Source organism: Podarcis erhardii, assembly GCF_964252035.2.
Source record: "Podarcis erhardii genome assembly, chromosome: 14".
NCBI lineage: Eukaryota > Metazoa > Chordata > Lepidosauria > Squamata > Lacertidae > Podarcis > Podarcis erhardii.
The window spans coordinates 46,076,077-46,091,256 of NC_138503.1; the positions used below are offsets into that span (position 1 = coordinate 46,076,077).

The window sequence follows — 15,180 nt, forward strand, 5'->3', positions numbered from 1 at the left end:
TGGATCAGGCCAATGGCCCATCTGTTCCAGCATCTTGTTCCCACACTGGCCAAGCAGATGTCCGTGGGAAACCCACATGCAGGATTCGAACACAAGATGAAGTCTCCCCTCCTGTGGTTTTCAACAACTGCTATTCAGAAGCATCACACCTCTGTTGGCAGAGGCAAAGTTTAGCCAAACTGGCTACCAGCCACCGACTGCTTATTCTCTGCAAATTTCTCCAATCCTTTTTAAAAGTCAGCCAGGTTCGTGGCCCTTGTTGCCTCCTGCAGGTGAGAGTTCCATAAATAGGGTTGCCCTATCTTGAAGAGCAAAAAATAGGACAGCCCCAGCTGCTGCTAGCTTGAGCTGTGGAAAAAGGCGTGTTGATGTAAGTGTGGCTGCGCAGGCCGAGCCTGAGCCCCCCAAAACGGACATTTCCTTTCAAATGTAAAAATCCGTCTGGATGGGCATGCTGCCTCCCCAAAAGAGGACATGGTCAGGTTTTCCCAGGCATATGGCAACCCCACCATCGTTTAACTATGAAGTGTGTGAAAAAGTACTTTTTGTCTGTCCCGAAACTTCCAACTTTCTGCAATATTGGATGCCCCTGAGTCCTAGTGTTATGAGAGAGAAAACTTTCTTTTCTTTGCATCATGCGTAATTTTATAAATTTCTATAATGTTCCTTCCAATGTTTCTCTGACGAAAATAGGGACTTCTTCTTCTTCTTCTTCTTCTTCTTCTTCTTCTTCTTCTTCTTCTTCTTCTTCTTCTTCTTCTTCCCCTTCCATTTGACTGGATTGCCGCAGCCACTCTGTAAGTAAGATATTAAACACAGCCACACAGTAAGATATTAAACATTAAGAAACTTCCCTAAACAGGGCTGCCTTCGGATGTCTCCTAAAAGTTGTAGAGTTACTTATCTCCTTGGCTCGGGGGTTGCATAACTCCATACCCTCCATCATTTCTCCGATGAAAATAGGGACGTCCTAAGTAAAAACGAACATTCTGAGGTAAAATCAGAAACTGGGACAGCTTCTATAAATCCAGGAATGTCCCTGGAAAATAGGGACACTTGGAGGGTCTGCTTTCATGTTACATCTTACACACCTTTCCTCTAAACTAAAAGGTCCCCAACGCTGCAACCTTCGTTTGTAGGGGAGCCTTGTTCCATCCTCTTGATCATTTTGGTTGACCCCACAGACTCTTACCTTAGACCAGTTTCATATCCCCAGAACTGTCATGGCTTCCCCCCAAAGGATTCTGAGTACTGTAATTTGTTTGAGAATGTTGCTAGCGATTTTTTACCTCCCCTCACACAACTGCAGCTCTGTTCTGGGGGAAAGGAAACGACTGTTAAGGGAATGTAAAGGGTAAAGGTAAAAGGACCCCTAACAGTTAAGTCCAGTTGCGATCTCACTTTAGTGGCCGAGGGAGCTGGTGCTTGTCCGGAGACAGTTTTTCTGGGTCATGTGGCCAGCATGACTAAGCTGCTTCTGGAGAAACCAGAGCAGCACATGGAAACGTCATTTACCCTTCCTACCGGAGCGGTACCTGTTTATCTACTTGCACTGGTGTGCTTTCGAACTGCTAGGTTGGCAGGAGCTGGGACCGAGCAATGGGAGCTCACTCCGTCGCGGGGATTCAAACCGCCGACCTTCCAATCGGCAAGCCCTAGGCTCAGTGGTTTAGGTCATAGGACCACCCGCCTCCCAGTAAGGGAATGTAGGGAGCTTCTAAAAAAACAAAACCCATGTCACATTGTTGGTACGTTTACTCCCTTTACAGACTTACTCAGGTCTCTTTTGCGTGGTGGTAAACCCATACAAGCAACTGCCGATCTATTCAGAGAAGATTATCGACATGTACAAAGGGAAGAAACGTCACGAGATGCCCCCACATATTTATGCCATTGCCGACACAGCCTACAGGAGTATGATGCAAGGTAAGACTGGGTAACTTGCTTCTAAGAGTCACAAAAATAAATACCACGTGGAAAATGTTGTGCCAACTTTCCCTGGCCAAAAGTAGGCCAAAGAAAATGATGGGCGATATAGCACTTTGGAGGAGCCTCTGCGGAGAGGGTCTTGGGTTTGGTTTTTGGCATCGCTAGAGGTCCTTCTCTCTAGGGGAGACGCTGCCAGTCAGAGCAGACAGCGCTGGGCTACATGGAGTAGTGGTCTGGCTGTGGTATAAGGTCTCTGACACCAATGGACCCATAGCATAGTTATAGAGAACATGCCTTACATTCAGAAAGTTCCAGGTTCCATGATTATTTGCATTTATTGCTCGCTTTCTGCAAGATGATGGCTCAAAGGGACTTACGAGCCCACGGAATACGAAACAGCTTGCCAATCATTAATAAAAAAAGAAGCTTGAAATACATCAGGAAAATATAGCACAGCAAATTTCCTAAAAAGTGCTCATCCAACCATAACAAGCACAAATCCTGCGCTCAGGTAAAGATAACTGCCACAAAACAGGCCAGAAATCACACCTGTTTTCCTCCAAGTTAAAGAGGAAAAGCCTGGACAGACAAGAATGTCTTAGTTTCATCCCTAAAAGCTGACTATGATGGTGGCAGGTATGCTTCCCTGGAAAGAGCAATCCACAAATGGGGAGCCACCACTAAAAAGCCCATGCACAAATTGCCACCCTCCAGGCCTCCCTTGGAGATAGCACATGGGGAAGGGCCTCTGCCGATGATCACATTGAAAGGGATCTCAGGAGGTGGCAGAGTTGGAAAGGATCTCTCTCAGCCTGTTGCCAATTGGAGCAAACAATACAGTCATAGCTTGGATCCTGAACGCCCTTGAACTTGGATGTTTTGGCTCCCGAATGCTGCAAATCCGGTTTGCGAATGTTCTTTTGGAACCCGAACGTCCAACAGGGCTTCCGTTGCTTCTGATTGGTTGCAGGAGCTTCCTGCAGCCAATCAGACGCTGCAATTTGGTTTTCAAAAGTTTTGGAAGTCGAATGGACTTCCGGAACGGATTCCGTTCAACTTCCAAGGTCCGACTGTACTGGTAAAGTGAGCAAAATGTGTATATTCTTGGAAAGTGCATGTATCATTGATAGTAACCCAGGAAATGCACTATATTAGCAGAAATTGCTTGCAAAAATCTGAATATTAGAGAAAACGTGAATGCTGAAAATTTTTCCTGAGGTGTAGCAATGTGGAGAACTGAATTTAGGACTGGAAAACGGAGAAACTGAAATTGCCAGATCCGTCTATCCCTAGTCCTTGCGCCAGTTCCTGAGGTTTGCCTTTTGCACCCAAAGCACCGTAAGGGGCCAGCTCTAGCTCCTGTCTTTGCTTCATGACTTGGGGGCAAGGCGGGCTTGCAAAAACATTCCTATGAATCCTTTGGCACTGTCTGCCATCCACAATCTGACTCAAAAAGGGAACGCTCCTCTCCCTTTGCCCGTCTGGGCCAGGCGTGTGGGCAGGGTCGAATGCTTTGCAAATACTTTTGGCAAATAGGGGCATGGAGAGGTGCTCCCCGTGGACTGGTGGGGGCAGCCGCTCTGCCATCTGGGAACATGGGAGTATCAGACGCTGCCTTATATTGAGTCAAGACCATTGGCCCATCAAGTTCCATATAGTCCACCCTGACTGGCAGCAATTATCCGGGGTTTCAGACCAAAGGTGTCGGGGACTGAACCTGGAATCTTCTGCATGCAGACCAGATGCTCTGCCACTGAAATGGCCTTTCCCAGTAGCTAGAAGTCTGCAGAATCCTCACGTTTGTCGGCCTCGCCTCTGGTGCATTTGTGAATTTTATCTTTCTAGACTCCTGCCCAACATATAAGGCAGCTGCTGCCAGTCAGAACTGCCAGTGCTGGGCTGCAGGTTCCCAAGAGAGTGTTTCCTCCTTATGTGACTTCCTGATGCATTGCAAAAGTTATTTTATTTATTTTTTTATTTACTGAGTTTACACCCCTACCCTTTAGCCAGAAAGGCTTTCAGTGAGACTTGCTATACAGTGGTACCTTGGTTCACAAACTTAATCTGTTCCGAAAGTCCGTTCCAAAACCAAAGCATTCCAAAACCAAGGCGTGCTCTCCCATAGACAGTAATGCAAAACGAATTAATCCGTTCCAGACTTTTAAAAACAACCCCCAAAACAGCAATTTAACATGAATTTCACTACCTAACGAGACCATTGATCCATAAAATGAAAGCAATGATCAATGTACTGTACTATAAAATAAATAAGACAGTATTGTAGATGATAAAAATGAAAATTTAATGTTTTTCTTCCCTGCACTGATGAAAGTCATTGTTTGGATGGGGGGCTTTTATCCATTTCTGCAGTCACACAATCAATCGATCAGTAGCTGAACTGGGTTCCACACAGTCACAAAAACAAATGAACCGAAAAAGCCTCAAAAACAAAAACACAAAATAAATAGCAAAAACATGCTGATTTCTGGACCATCCGCGGGCTGGATTTAGACAGTGATTGGTCCGGATCTGGTCCCCGGGCCTTAGTTTGCCTACCCATGAGTTAGAATATCAAAGAGAAAAAGAAAAGAAAAAAAGATTGACTTCCTTCGACTACTTTACAGTTCTTATATTCTTATGTCTTTGGTTATCTGTAAGCATTTTGAACTTCGTGGAGATGCAATTTGTTTACCTATAGAGTTTTAATCTAGACTAACCAGTCATCACCATAATTTGGGGAGCTGACCTTCTTCATATAATTTGTAAAAACGTCCCATACTCTCCTGATTTTTTCACTTGGTTGATTTCTTACTATTTCTGTTAGTTTTGCCAATTCAAGATATTCTCTTATTTTAAATAGCCATTCATCCTTTGTTGGGATTGTGTTGTATTTTCCACTGGAATGGATTGACTGTTTTACCACTCTGAGGACCATAGCTCTTTGAGGGGAAGAGGGGGTCTCCAAACACTTCTCAGCACCTACTTAACAAACTTCAGTTTCCAGAATGCTTTGGCAGAAGCCATAAAACTGCTTGAAGCAGGTATGATTCTGCTTTAAATAAATGGTGCAGATGAGGCCGTAGCCTTTGTGCATACAGAAATGGTTCCCTTTCGGTGGTGCTCATCTGCGAGGGGGTTTATAATTTAAAATGCAGCTGAATCTTTTGTAAGGATCTCTTCAGAAATTCTTTTGGAGCCTTTTACTCAAACTGCAGGATGCGGGTGGCGCTGTGGGTTAAACCACAGAGCCTAGGACTTGCTGATCAGAAGGTCGGTGGTTTGAATCCCCACGACAGGGTGAGCTCCCGTTGCTCGGTCCTTGCTCCTGCCAACCTAGCAGTTCGAAAGCACGTCAAAGTGCAAGTAGATAAATAGGTACCACTCCGGGGGGAAGGTAAACGGCGTTTCCATGCGCTGCTCTGGTTTGCCAGAAGCGGCTTAGTCATGCTGGCCACATGACCTGGAAGCTATATGCCGGCTCCCTCGTCCAATAAAGCGAGATGAGCGCCGCAACCCCAGAGTCGGTCATGACTGGACCTAATGGTCAGGGGTTCCTTTACCTTTACCTTTTACTCAAATTGCACCTAAGTATATATAGTTGAATGTTGCCACCCTCGTGTACAAATCTATCGCATGGCCACATTTAGAGCGCTGCATACGGCCTCATCTCAGAAGGGATGCTGCAGAGCTGGAATAATGTTCCGAAAAGGGCAGCCCAAATGATTGGTGGGGTGGGGGTGGAGCCACTTCCCATCGAGAAAATGCTACACGCAGGGGTCAGCAACCTTTTTCAGCCATGGGCCGGTCCACCGTCCCTCAGACCTTGTGGGGGGCCGGACTATATTTTGAAAAAAAATATGAACAAATTCCTATGCCTCACAAATAACCCAGAGATGCATTTTAAATAAAAGCACACATTCTACTCATGTAAAAACACGCTGATTCCCAGACTGTCTGCGGGCCGGATTTAGAAGGCAATTGAGCCGCATTCGGCCCATGGGACTTAGGTTGCCTTCCCTGTGCTACAGCATATGGGGCTTTTTCAGTTTAGAAAAATGGCAAATTTCTCCTATGCTGTTTTGACTAATGTACATATTTCTGCAAGTAATTCCCCCCTCCAACTGGGGAAGGATGAAGCTGTCCATTTCAGTTTCTCTCATTTCCACCACCCCACCTTAAATTTAGTTCTCCACATTTCTGCAGCAGTGTGCAATTTGTTTTTAAAAATCGAAAACATCTTCATGAAAAATAGTCAGAGTTTTCTCGCAAGTTTCTCCCGATGAAGACATTGCATGCAATTTTAACTGAGATACTTGGGTGTGGGTGTGTGGGTGTGTTTTGCAGCGAATTTCCCCTAATGCATCTCTGTGTCACCTTCACTAACCCATGCATTTTTATACATACTCCCCCCCCCCCCAATATAATGCACGTTGTTTGGCTGGAGAATTGTGAATGTCAAAGGAGAGCTGTGTTTCGGTTCATGTATTGGTTCAAGAAGTGCAAATTAGGCCGTTTCTCATTAAAATGCAATCGAAACCGTATTTCTCCCCCAATCCCACCTCCGAGTGCAGGCAGCTTTCACAATAGCAAATGCGTTTCATCTTTGGGATGTTTGGGAAACTTGGTCCTCTAGAATGGGTCTTGATTTGGCCAAGAGGAAATAAGCTTGCCAAAAAATGGGCAGTCTCTGTTTTGCTTCTGCCTTTCCATCTCCATCTTCCACTCCCCCCCCCTTCCTCTCTGCTTTGTCCCTTCTTTCCCTGTCTACATCTGGATTGTTTCATCATTTGTCAGCATTTGGGCGCTTCAAAACGGACAAACAGGTTGAGCACATTTGAGCTTCTGAACTGGGGCTGTTTTGCTTCCTCTGCCTCGCTCCCACCCATGAATGTCTGAATTACGGTTGTAATTTTCACTCGGTTTAATTTTTTGTTTTGTTTCGGCTGCTATCCTTCACATAGATTGACTGCCAAGATATACTAACAACTGCTATATACAACTGGAAGGTTTTAAAGGATCCGAATGCGTATAAAACAGAGAAGTCTAATTAAGCAGCTAAAAATATACAGCTGTGTAAGTCTCCAGCATGATGCTCAGAAGCATTGCTCAAAGTTACGTCCTTTTGTTCAGACGCGGCAAATGTAGCTGCTCCGTGAGTAAACATACTAGTTAAAGTGGTCTCTGGAGTTTGTGGGTTGAATGCAGCCTCTTTGCCTCCAGAGAGCAGTTGGAGGAGGAGTGTAGCTTAACAGTAGATCATCCTCCTTGCATGTTCCAGGTTCAGTCCCCAACATCTCCAAATAGGATTGGGAACGTCCCCTGCCTGAAACCCTGGGCAGCCATTGCTGCCAGTCAGTGTAAACAGTACCAAGTTAAATTGACCAATGACCTGGTCAAGCATAAGGCAGCTTTCCATATCTGCATGTTCTTAATATGAAACTGCAGGAAGGGAGGGATCCAGGCAAATGGGAACTATTTCCCTGGATGTAATATATGATGGAATGCAAGTGGCGCTGTGGTCTAAACCACTGAGCCTCTTGTTGATCGGAAGGTCGGCAGTTTGAATCCCTGTGACGGGGTGAGCTCCCATTGCTCTGTCCCAGCTCCTACCAACCTAGCAGTTCAAAAGCACACCCAGTGCAAGTTGATAAGTAGGTACCGCTGTGGCGGGAAGGTAAACGGCGTTTCCGTGTGCTCTGGTTTGTGTCACGGTGTTCTGTTGCACCAGAAGTGGTTTAGTCCTGCTGGCCACATGGACAAACGCCGGCTCCCTCAACCTGAAAGCAAATTGAGCGCCATAACCTCATAGTTGCCTTTGACTGGACTTAACCGTCCAGGGGTCCTCTACCTTTTTACCTATATGATGTGACCACATTTGGAATACTGGGTACAGTTCTGCTCAGAAAAGGATGCTGTAGAATGCAGGAAATGCTTAGATCAGGGTCTGGAGAAGTGGCGTAGCGTGGCCTGTGTGACCCACCCACCCCATGCTATGCCACTGGTCTAGAACAGCTGCCTTATGAGGAAATAACTTGGGGTTTTTAAAAAGTTTTTTTTTGGGGGGGGGGAGTGAGCAATGGTGATGGACATGGTAGAGGTGTCTAAAATTATCTTAGGTGTGGAGAAAAGGGACAGGGAAAGGGAAATGATGAGGATGATAATTATACCCCGCCCAACTGGTTGGGTTTCCCCAGCCACTCTGGGCAGCTTAAAGCATATCTAAAAATATAATAAAAACACCCAGTGTTGAAAACTTCCTGATACAGGGCTGCCTTCAGATGTCTTCTAAAAGTTGCATAGTTCTTTATCTCCTTAACACCTGAAGGGATGGCGTTCCACAGGGAGGGTGCCACTACCAAGAAGGCCCTCTGTCTGGTTCCCTGTAACCTCATTTCTCGCAGTGAGGGAACCACCAGAAAGCCCTCAGAGCTGGACCCCAGTGTCCGGGCTGAGCGATGGAGGTGGAGACACTCCTTCGGGTATACTGGGCGGAGGCTGTTTAGGGTTTTAAAGGTCAGCACCAACATTTTGAATTGTGCTCAGAAACGTACTGGGAGCCAGTAGAAATATATCTGAAGAAGTGTGCATACACACGAAAGTTCATACAAAGAACAAACTTAGTTGGTCTTTAAGGTGCTACTGGACAATTTTTAAATGTTTTTTACAAATGTTGTCAGACCAACACGGCTACCTACTTGAATCTAGTACTGGGAGCCAGTGAAGATCCTTTAGGACCAGTGTTATATGGTCTTGGCGGCCACTCCCAGTCACCGGTCTAGCTGCCGCATTCTGGATTAGTTGTAGTTTCCAGGTCACCTTCAATGGTAATCCCACATACAGCGCATTGCAGTAGTCCAAGAGGGAGATAACCAGAGCATGCACCACTCTGGCAAGACAGTCTGCAGGTAGGTAGGGTCTCAGCCAGCGAACCAAAATGGAGCTGGTAGACAGCTGCCCTGGTTGCAGAATTGACCTGCACCTCCATGGACAGCTTTGAGTCCAGAATGACTCCCGGGTTGCACACCTGGTCCTTCAGGGGCATAGTTACCCTATTCAGGACCAGGGAGTCCTCCACACCTGCCTGCCCCCTGTCCCCCAATAGCAGTACTTCTGTTTTATCAGGATTCAACCTCAATCTGTTAGCCTCCATCCATCCTCCAACCACCTCCAGAAACTCCCTCTCTCATAATCCCAGTACCCAGTGAGACCATCCAATGAGAGCAGAATGATGGGAGACTTGGGACAGACATCTTCACCCAGCATGTAGTTAAACTATGGGATTTGCTCTCACAAAATGTTTTGAATGCCAACAATTCAAACGGCTTTAAGAGGGGATTAGACAAATTTATAGAGGCTGTCTTTCTTCCAGGCAGATTGTTTATTCAGGGCTCATCCTGATTCTCCTGCACAAAGCTTATGCATAAGTTAGACTATGGCCTTTATTCATTCAGATTTCTTTCTGGGGAGGTCATGCAACAACAAACATTCGTCCCAGTTTGCTTGCACAGAGTTAATACGTCTTTCTGTTTCCATGCCATGCTTTGCAATGCCTATACCTGTCACTTTCCAAACCACAACAAGGTGGATTTGTCATACAGGCTCAAAAGAGCACAGATTTTAATTGCCCAACCCAAAATTTATGGTACGCCCTTGAACCCTGGCCCCGGCCACTGCCCAATGCTTTTAGGACTATTTCAGATGGCCTTCCAGATTTATTTATGTACAGTATAGTCGTATTTCCCTCCCATAAAAATATCAGACTGGTGTGCTCATATAGTGATGGCCTGTTCATCCTGATTCATTTGCCTAGAGTTGTTTGGAAGATTAGACAACTTTGGCTATCTATGGAGCATTCATTCTGATTTGTTTGCAAGAAAATTATATGATGTTGTGCCGCACGGTTGCGACCACCTGCTTCCTAGTGCATTTTCCCATCACTTTCTTTATTGGGGGAAAAATGATTTTGGGGAGAGGGTGGAGAGGGGAAGTGGAATTTTTGCTCAAGAGCACCACTCAGCTTTTATTGGGCAACCTGAAATGCTGCTGTGTGGTTGAATCCCACCAGAAAACAAAAAGAGCCTGGAGACTCCCTTGTGCTCCTGTCCCTTTCCTTCTTCCCTCTCCATCCCACTGTTGACATGGTAAGTCAGGATGCGGCAGAAATTCAATTTAAAGGTGAACCTGACCTAATTGCACTTCACAAAACAATATGTGGGCTCAAGAAACACCTATCCTTCGAAATGGACACCTTTCTGAACGTTCTAATGTGGCTCTCCGGCCAAGTAAGGGATGTAACAAAGTGCACATCTTGCAGTGAAGTGTGTCTAAAAATGCATATATTAGCAAAGGTAATGTACCAAAAAATATATATAAATGCATTGGGGCTGGTAAAATGGCTTTGGATGCATTTGTATATGAGACAAAGTTGTTTACAAACGTCTGCACATTTGGATAAATTTGACTAAATGCTCATGAATTTTTCGTAACGACTTTTCACAAAATGCAAAAGCTGCTAACTGGGGAAGCGTGGAGAACCAAACTTAAGATCGGAGAGGCTGATAAGGCCTGAAATTGACGGGTCCATCTATCCCTGGTTGGTAGTCAAATGGCAGCAGCCGTAAGCGGTCTTCTTCCTGCCGCCCTCTCTCTCTCTCTCTCTCCCCAACTGTGCTGGAAACATGCAGAAACCCTTCAGCCCATAATAAAATGTCAAGAAGCTGCAGGCCAGGATGCCCGATTCTGTTGCTTTCTCCTTTTATGGTCAAGCTGCCAGCTCAGAGTCGCTTCCTTGTGATAAACCATCCGATTCAAGGCTGCGATTAAGCAGAGCAAGCTGGTCCTCCGGGAGGGAAGCGGGGGCGCAAACAGAGGCTGGAGGAAGGGGGGGGGGGTTCCAAAAGAACGATGTTGTTTTCGAAGAAGGAAGCGTGGGATGCTGGGGGAAAGCTTGTGCTTTCAAAGTGGTACCGTTTAACCCAGTCATCACCTGGGGAGGAAAAAGAAGCTGCGCTGGATGTCTCCTCTGCTGTATAGATAGCCATTTGGGGCTGAGGTCCAGCCCAGGCCCCCCCCCTCAAATGTCTACCCAAAAATGTCACATGATGGAGCAAGCAGCAAGCAGATCCTGGATCATGGGGTGCATAAAACGCTCAGGGGGCACCCTGGAATGAGACCGTGGAGGAGAAGGGACTGCCATGCCTTTTGTTCCCGTCCCCCAACCGTGTTGTCAGAACTTTTGACATGCCCCTGTTTAATTTCCCGGGCCGTTCTCCTTTCTAGTGTTGACTGTTGGCGTAGCTCAGCCTGAGTGGAATTCGTTCTCTGCTAAGTGCACCCAATTAAATTTGTCAGCAGGGGTGATTAGCAGGATTAAAAGGAGGGAGCAGAACTTTGAGCCTGGAACTGAGGAAAAGCTTAAATGAGGACTCTCTCCGAGGCTGCCAGCTGGGGTAAATTCAAGCATGTGCAAAAACTTATACAGTGGTACCTCGGGTTACATACGCTTCAGGTTACAGACTCTGCTAACCCAGAAATATTACCTCGGGTTAAGAACTTTGCCTCAGGATGAGAACAGAAATCGCGCAGCAGCAGCGGGAGGCCCCATTAGCTAAAGTGGTGCTTCAGGTTAAGTACAGTTTCAGGTTAAGAACGGACCTCCGGAACAAATTAAGTACTTAACCTGAGGTACCACTGTACAATCATACCTCATGTTGTGTTTGCTTCAGGCTGAGCGTTTTCAGGTTGCGTCCCGTGGCAACCTGGGTGTAAGGGAACAGGTTATTTCCAGGTTTTGCCGCTCTCGCATGCGCTCAAAATGATGTCATGCGCAGAAGTGGCAAATCGCAACCCGTGCATGCGCAGACGCGGGTTGCGTTCTGCTCAGGTTGCGAACGAGGCTCCGGAATGGATCCTGTTCGTAACCAGATGTACCACTGTACAGTCATACCTTGGAAGTCAAACGGAATCTGTTCTGGAAGTCCGTTCGACTTCCAAAACATTCAGAAACCAAAGCACAGCTTCGGATTGGCTGCAGGAAGCTCCTGCAGCCAATCGGAAGCTGCGGAAGCCCCGTCAGATGTTTGGCTTCCAAAAACAGTCACTTCTGGCTTTGCTGCATTCGGGAGCCAAAACGTTCGAGAACTAAGCTGTTCGAAAACCAAGGTACGACTGTTGTTTGATCACAGAGATTTCCTTCCAGAAGCATACAGAGCTTCGGATGTGTCCTGAAGATATATAACCAGATCTTAATGTGCTCCATGCTCTTATGAGGTTTGTCAGTTGATAGATGCAGTAAACACCTTTCTGCTACAAAACGACGCTTCCCCTTTTGCTCTCTGTTCCGTTCTTGGCCATTCCAGCTGCATACTTTTAGAACACACCTGCTCACCTGCAAAGAATCCTGGGAACTGTAGGTTTTTTAAAATGAAGATGCTGTGGATTGTATGAGAGGTAAACTACAGTTCCCAGGATCCTTGGGGGCAGGGGAGAATGTGCTTTAAACGTATGGTGTATAGAGTGTAGAAGGAGAGAGGGACTGCGGTCTGGCCTACATCGCTGTTACGTCAGTTTCCTCTCTCTTGCTTTTTGTGGCAGCCCCGGGAACTGTCCAAAAACATCACATCCATTGTGGACCCCAGTTTAAAGAACCACCGTTCTATTGGGAACTTGCCCTTTTCTATTTTTGAAATAGAAACAGCTTGAATCTTTAACCTTTTGTCTCAATGTTGTCCCAGAGGACAAAAACCAAGATGTCCATTGTTGCTAACCTAGGGAGTGTGATAAAAATAAAAGTATTGTGTGTGCATTGTGGGCGCCTCTGGTTTTCTGCTGATCCCCCGATGCACAGGATTGGCAAGTGATACAGAGACTTGTCTTGGATGCTCAGAAGTCATGAGAAGCAGAAACTCAGTGCTAGGTCACTGGCTTTGCCCATGATGGCTGGTGCATTAGGACAAATGTGTCACCCACCAAAAGCTCCCTTTTGCCTGCCACCCAACTTCCAACTGGTCCAGCGAGTGCCCCTGCTTCTCTTCCTCCTCTTCCTCTTTAGTCTCAGTGTTGCCACTTGTAGAACTCAGCAGAGAGGAGGATGGGAACAGAACTAGAATCAGACAGCTCTGTTTGTCATGGGGTCTCTGGTGCCACCTACTGTTGACCTCCCTGCTTTTTGCCCTAATAGTCCCAATGGGTGCTAGGTCTTCAGTTCCGCTGCTGGCATCTCCACTTAGCACAGGGGTGGAGGATTGGATCGGAATCCTTATCTCTCCTATCCGTCCCCCCTGGGCCAAGTTTGACAGGTGGGCGTGGCTGCCCACAAGCCAATCACCAGATGCCACAATGACATCATGGGCACTCAGTTGATTGTTGCTTACAAAGCGCAGCGCAGGGAGGTTTTTTAAAGTGCCAGAAACCAGCTGATTGGTGTATGCCTGTAAATCTCTTTAACCCCGCTGTCTTTTTACCTGCACCACACCTCTCATCGTATGTGATGTTGCATATAGGGCACGTGGGCATGGTTTGGCCAAAATGGCTTTCTTCCTGCTTCTGTGTAATAAATAACCAGCGGTATATTTTGGAAAAGTGTTTGCTTGCTACACATTTTGGCACATTGCCGTCAAGTTTGGCGTGGTGGCTCTTGAGCTCAAGGAGCAGGATTTGGCCTGTGCTTGGATATAGTGGGGTGCCATTTTGAATGGAGAAAGCTGAACCTTTCAAAAATGCACTTTTTAAAAAAGTTCCTTTGAATTCCTAAGCAATGCCCAGTATGAAGTTGCTGGTAGATGTTTAATAAACTCTTTTGAAGATTCCTGCATTACTGTGATTCAGATCTTGTTTCTATATGAAATGGTAGGTACCGTATACACCAAGCCCAAATAACTTACCATACTCTTGAATATCCCAGACTTAATACCTGTTTTCTCTTTATCTACAGATCGAGAAGACCAGTCCATTCTTTGCACGTAAGTAGAACCAGTTTGATCATGCACACCTTTCGATTTCTGCTCACATTTTCGCTTGCGGACAGTACAATTGATCTTATCAGTTGGCATATGTGTTGCTCTTAGACTGAATAGCATGTTCTGGACCAAAACCTGTAGGTTCGGAATTGTTTTTAAAGGCAGCCCTGGACTGTCCGTCTACACAACCCACCTCCCTTTGTTGTCTTTCCCATTTTAAGCTTGTAAGCTCCATTTTGTGGGAGCTTGTTAATTCCCACCCTCCATACTTTTGAAAAATTGCTTCATTTTTTTTGCATAGCTGCTAAGTGTGGGGCACTGTGCACCCTGATGGCACTAAAACAGAGGTGGGGAACTGCAGGTCAGTTACCAAACATTGTCCTCCCATCTTCTCTGACTCGCCATCAGGATGTTCCCCAGGCTACAACCACTTCCAGGCACTTCTCGCCATCCTTGAATACTTTTTCCCTGGCTGGAATTTGTCATCGAACTGTGATATTGCCCCCTGCTTGCCTGGATGGATGATATAATGATAATGATAATGATAATGATAATGATAATGATAATGATAATGATAATGATAATGATAATTTATACCCCACCCATCTGGGAAACCCAGCCACTCTGGGGGGCTTCCAATAAAACACTAACATACAATAACCTATTAAACACGAAAAGCTTCCCTAAAGAGGGCTGCCTTCAGATGTCTTCTAAAAGTTTGGTAGTTATTTTTCTCTTTGACATCTGGTGGGAGGGCGTTCCACAGGGCGGGTGCCACTACCGAGAAGGCCCTCTGCAAAATATGTGTGCAGTGTGTGTATTTGCACTATACGTTCAAAGTATCAGGCCACTTTAGACTAAGGTTACCAGATTTTTTTTTCAATGAATCCGGGGACACATTTCAATTTTCTACTAAATAGATGGATTTTGTAAATCCGGGGGCTCTCCCTGGGAAATGGGAATGTCTGGTAACCTTACTTTGGGCAGCTATGGCTTCTCCCAAAGGGTACTGGGAGCTGTAGTTTGTTCAGGGTGCACTGAGTTGTCAGCAGACCCCTATTCCCCATCACTGAGCTACAATTCCCAGAGTTCCGTGGGGAGAGGGATTGACTGTTAAAAAACTCTGGGAACTACATTACAAATCCTCCAACGGGGGCTGTGCTCTGACTTCATGCTGATGTGGCACTACATATCCTCCAGGACAGGCTGCCTGATGACAGCATTACGTTTTTATGTCTATAGGAAGATATTAGGAGAAAATCCCACTAAGACTTTGATGAATTTTCATGGTGAC

General features: G+C 46.0%; 2 protein-coding genes across 7 annotated transcripts in view; one reads left to right on the plus strand and one right to left on the minus strand.

The window, feature by feature from the left end:
* LOC309329063 (multidrug resistance-associated protein 1-like) overlaps positions 1-6,801 on the minus strand; it is a 115,093-nt gene extending 108,292 nt beyond the window's left edge. For all 3 annotated transcript variants that reach the window (XM_081839524.1, XM_081839523.1, XM_081839522.1), the window contains exon 1: positions 6,795-6,801. The gene's annotated coding sequence lies outside the window, so the exon portion shown is untranslated. The remainder of the gene's footprint in view (positions 1-6,794) is intronic.
* Positions 1-15,180, plus strand: part of MYH11 (myosin heavy chain 11) — a 95,405-nt gene that overhangs the window by 13,243 nt on the left and 66,982 nt on the right. For all 4 annotated transcript variants that reach the window (XM_081839490.1, XM_081839489.1, XM_081839491.1 and 1 more), the window contains exons 3-4: positions 1,770-1,926; positions 13,862-13,889. In XM_081839490.1, coding sequence (XP_081695616.1) covers positions 1,770-1,926; positions 13,862-13,889 — 185 coding nt within the window. The remainder of the gene's footprint in view (positions 1-1,769; positions 1,927-13,861; positions 13,890-15,180) is intronic.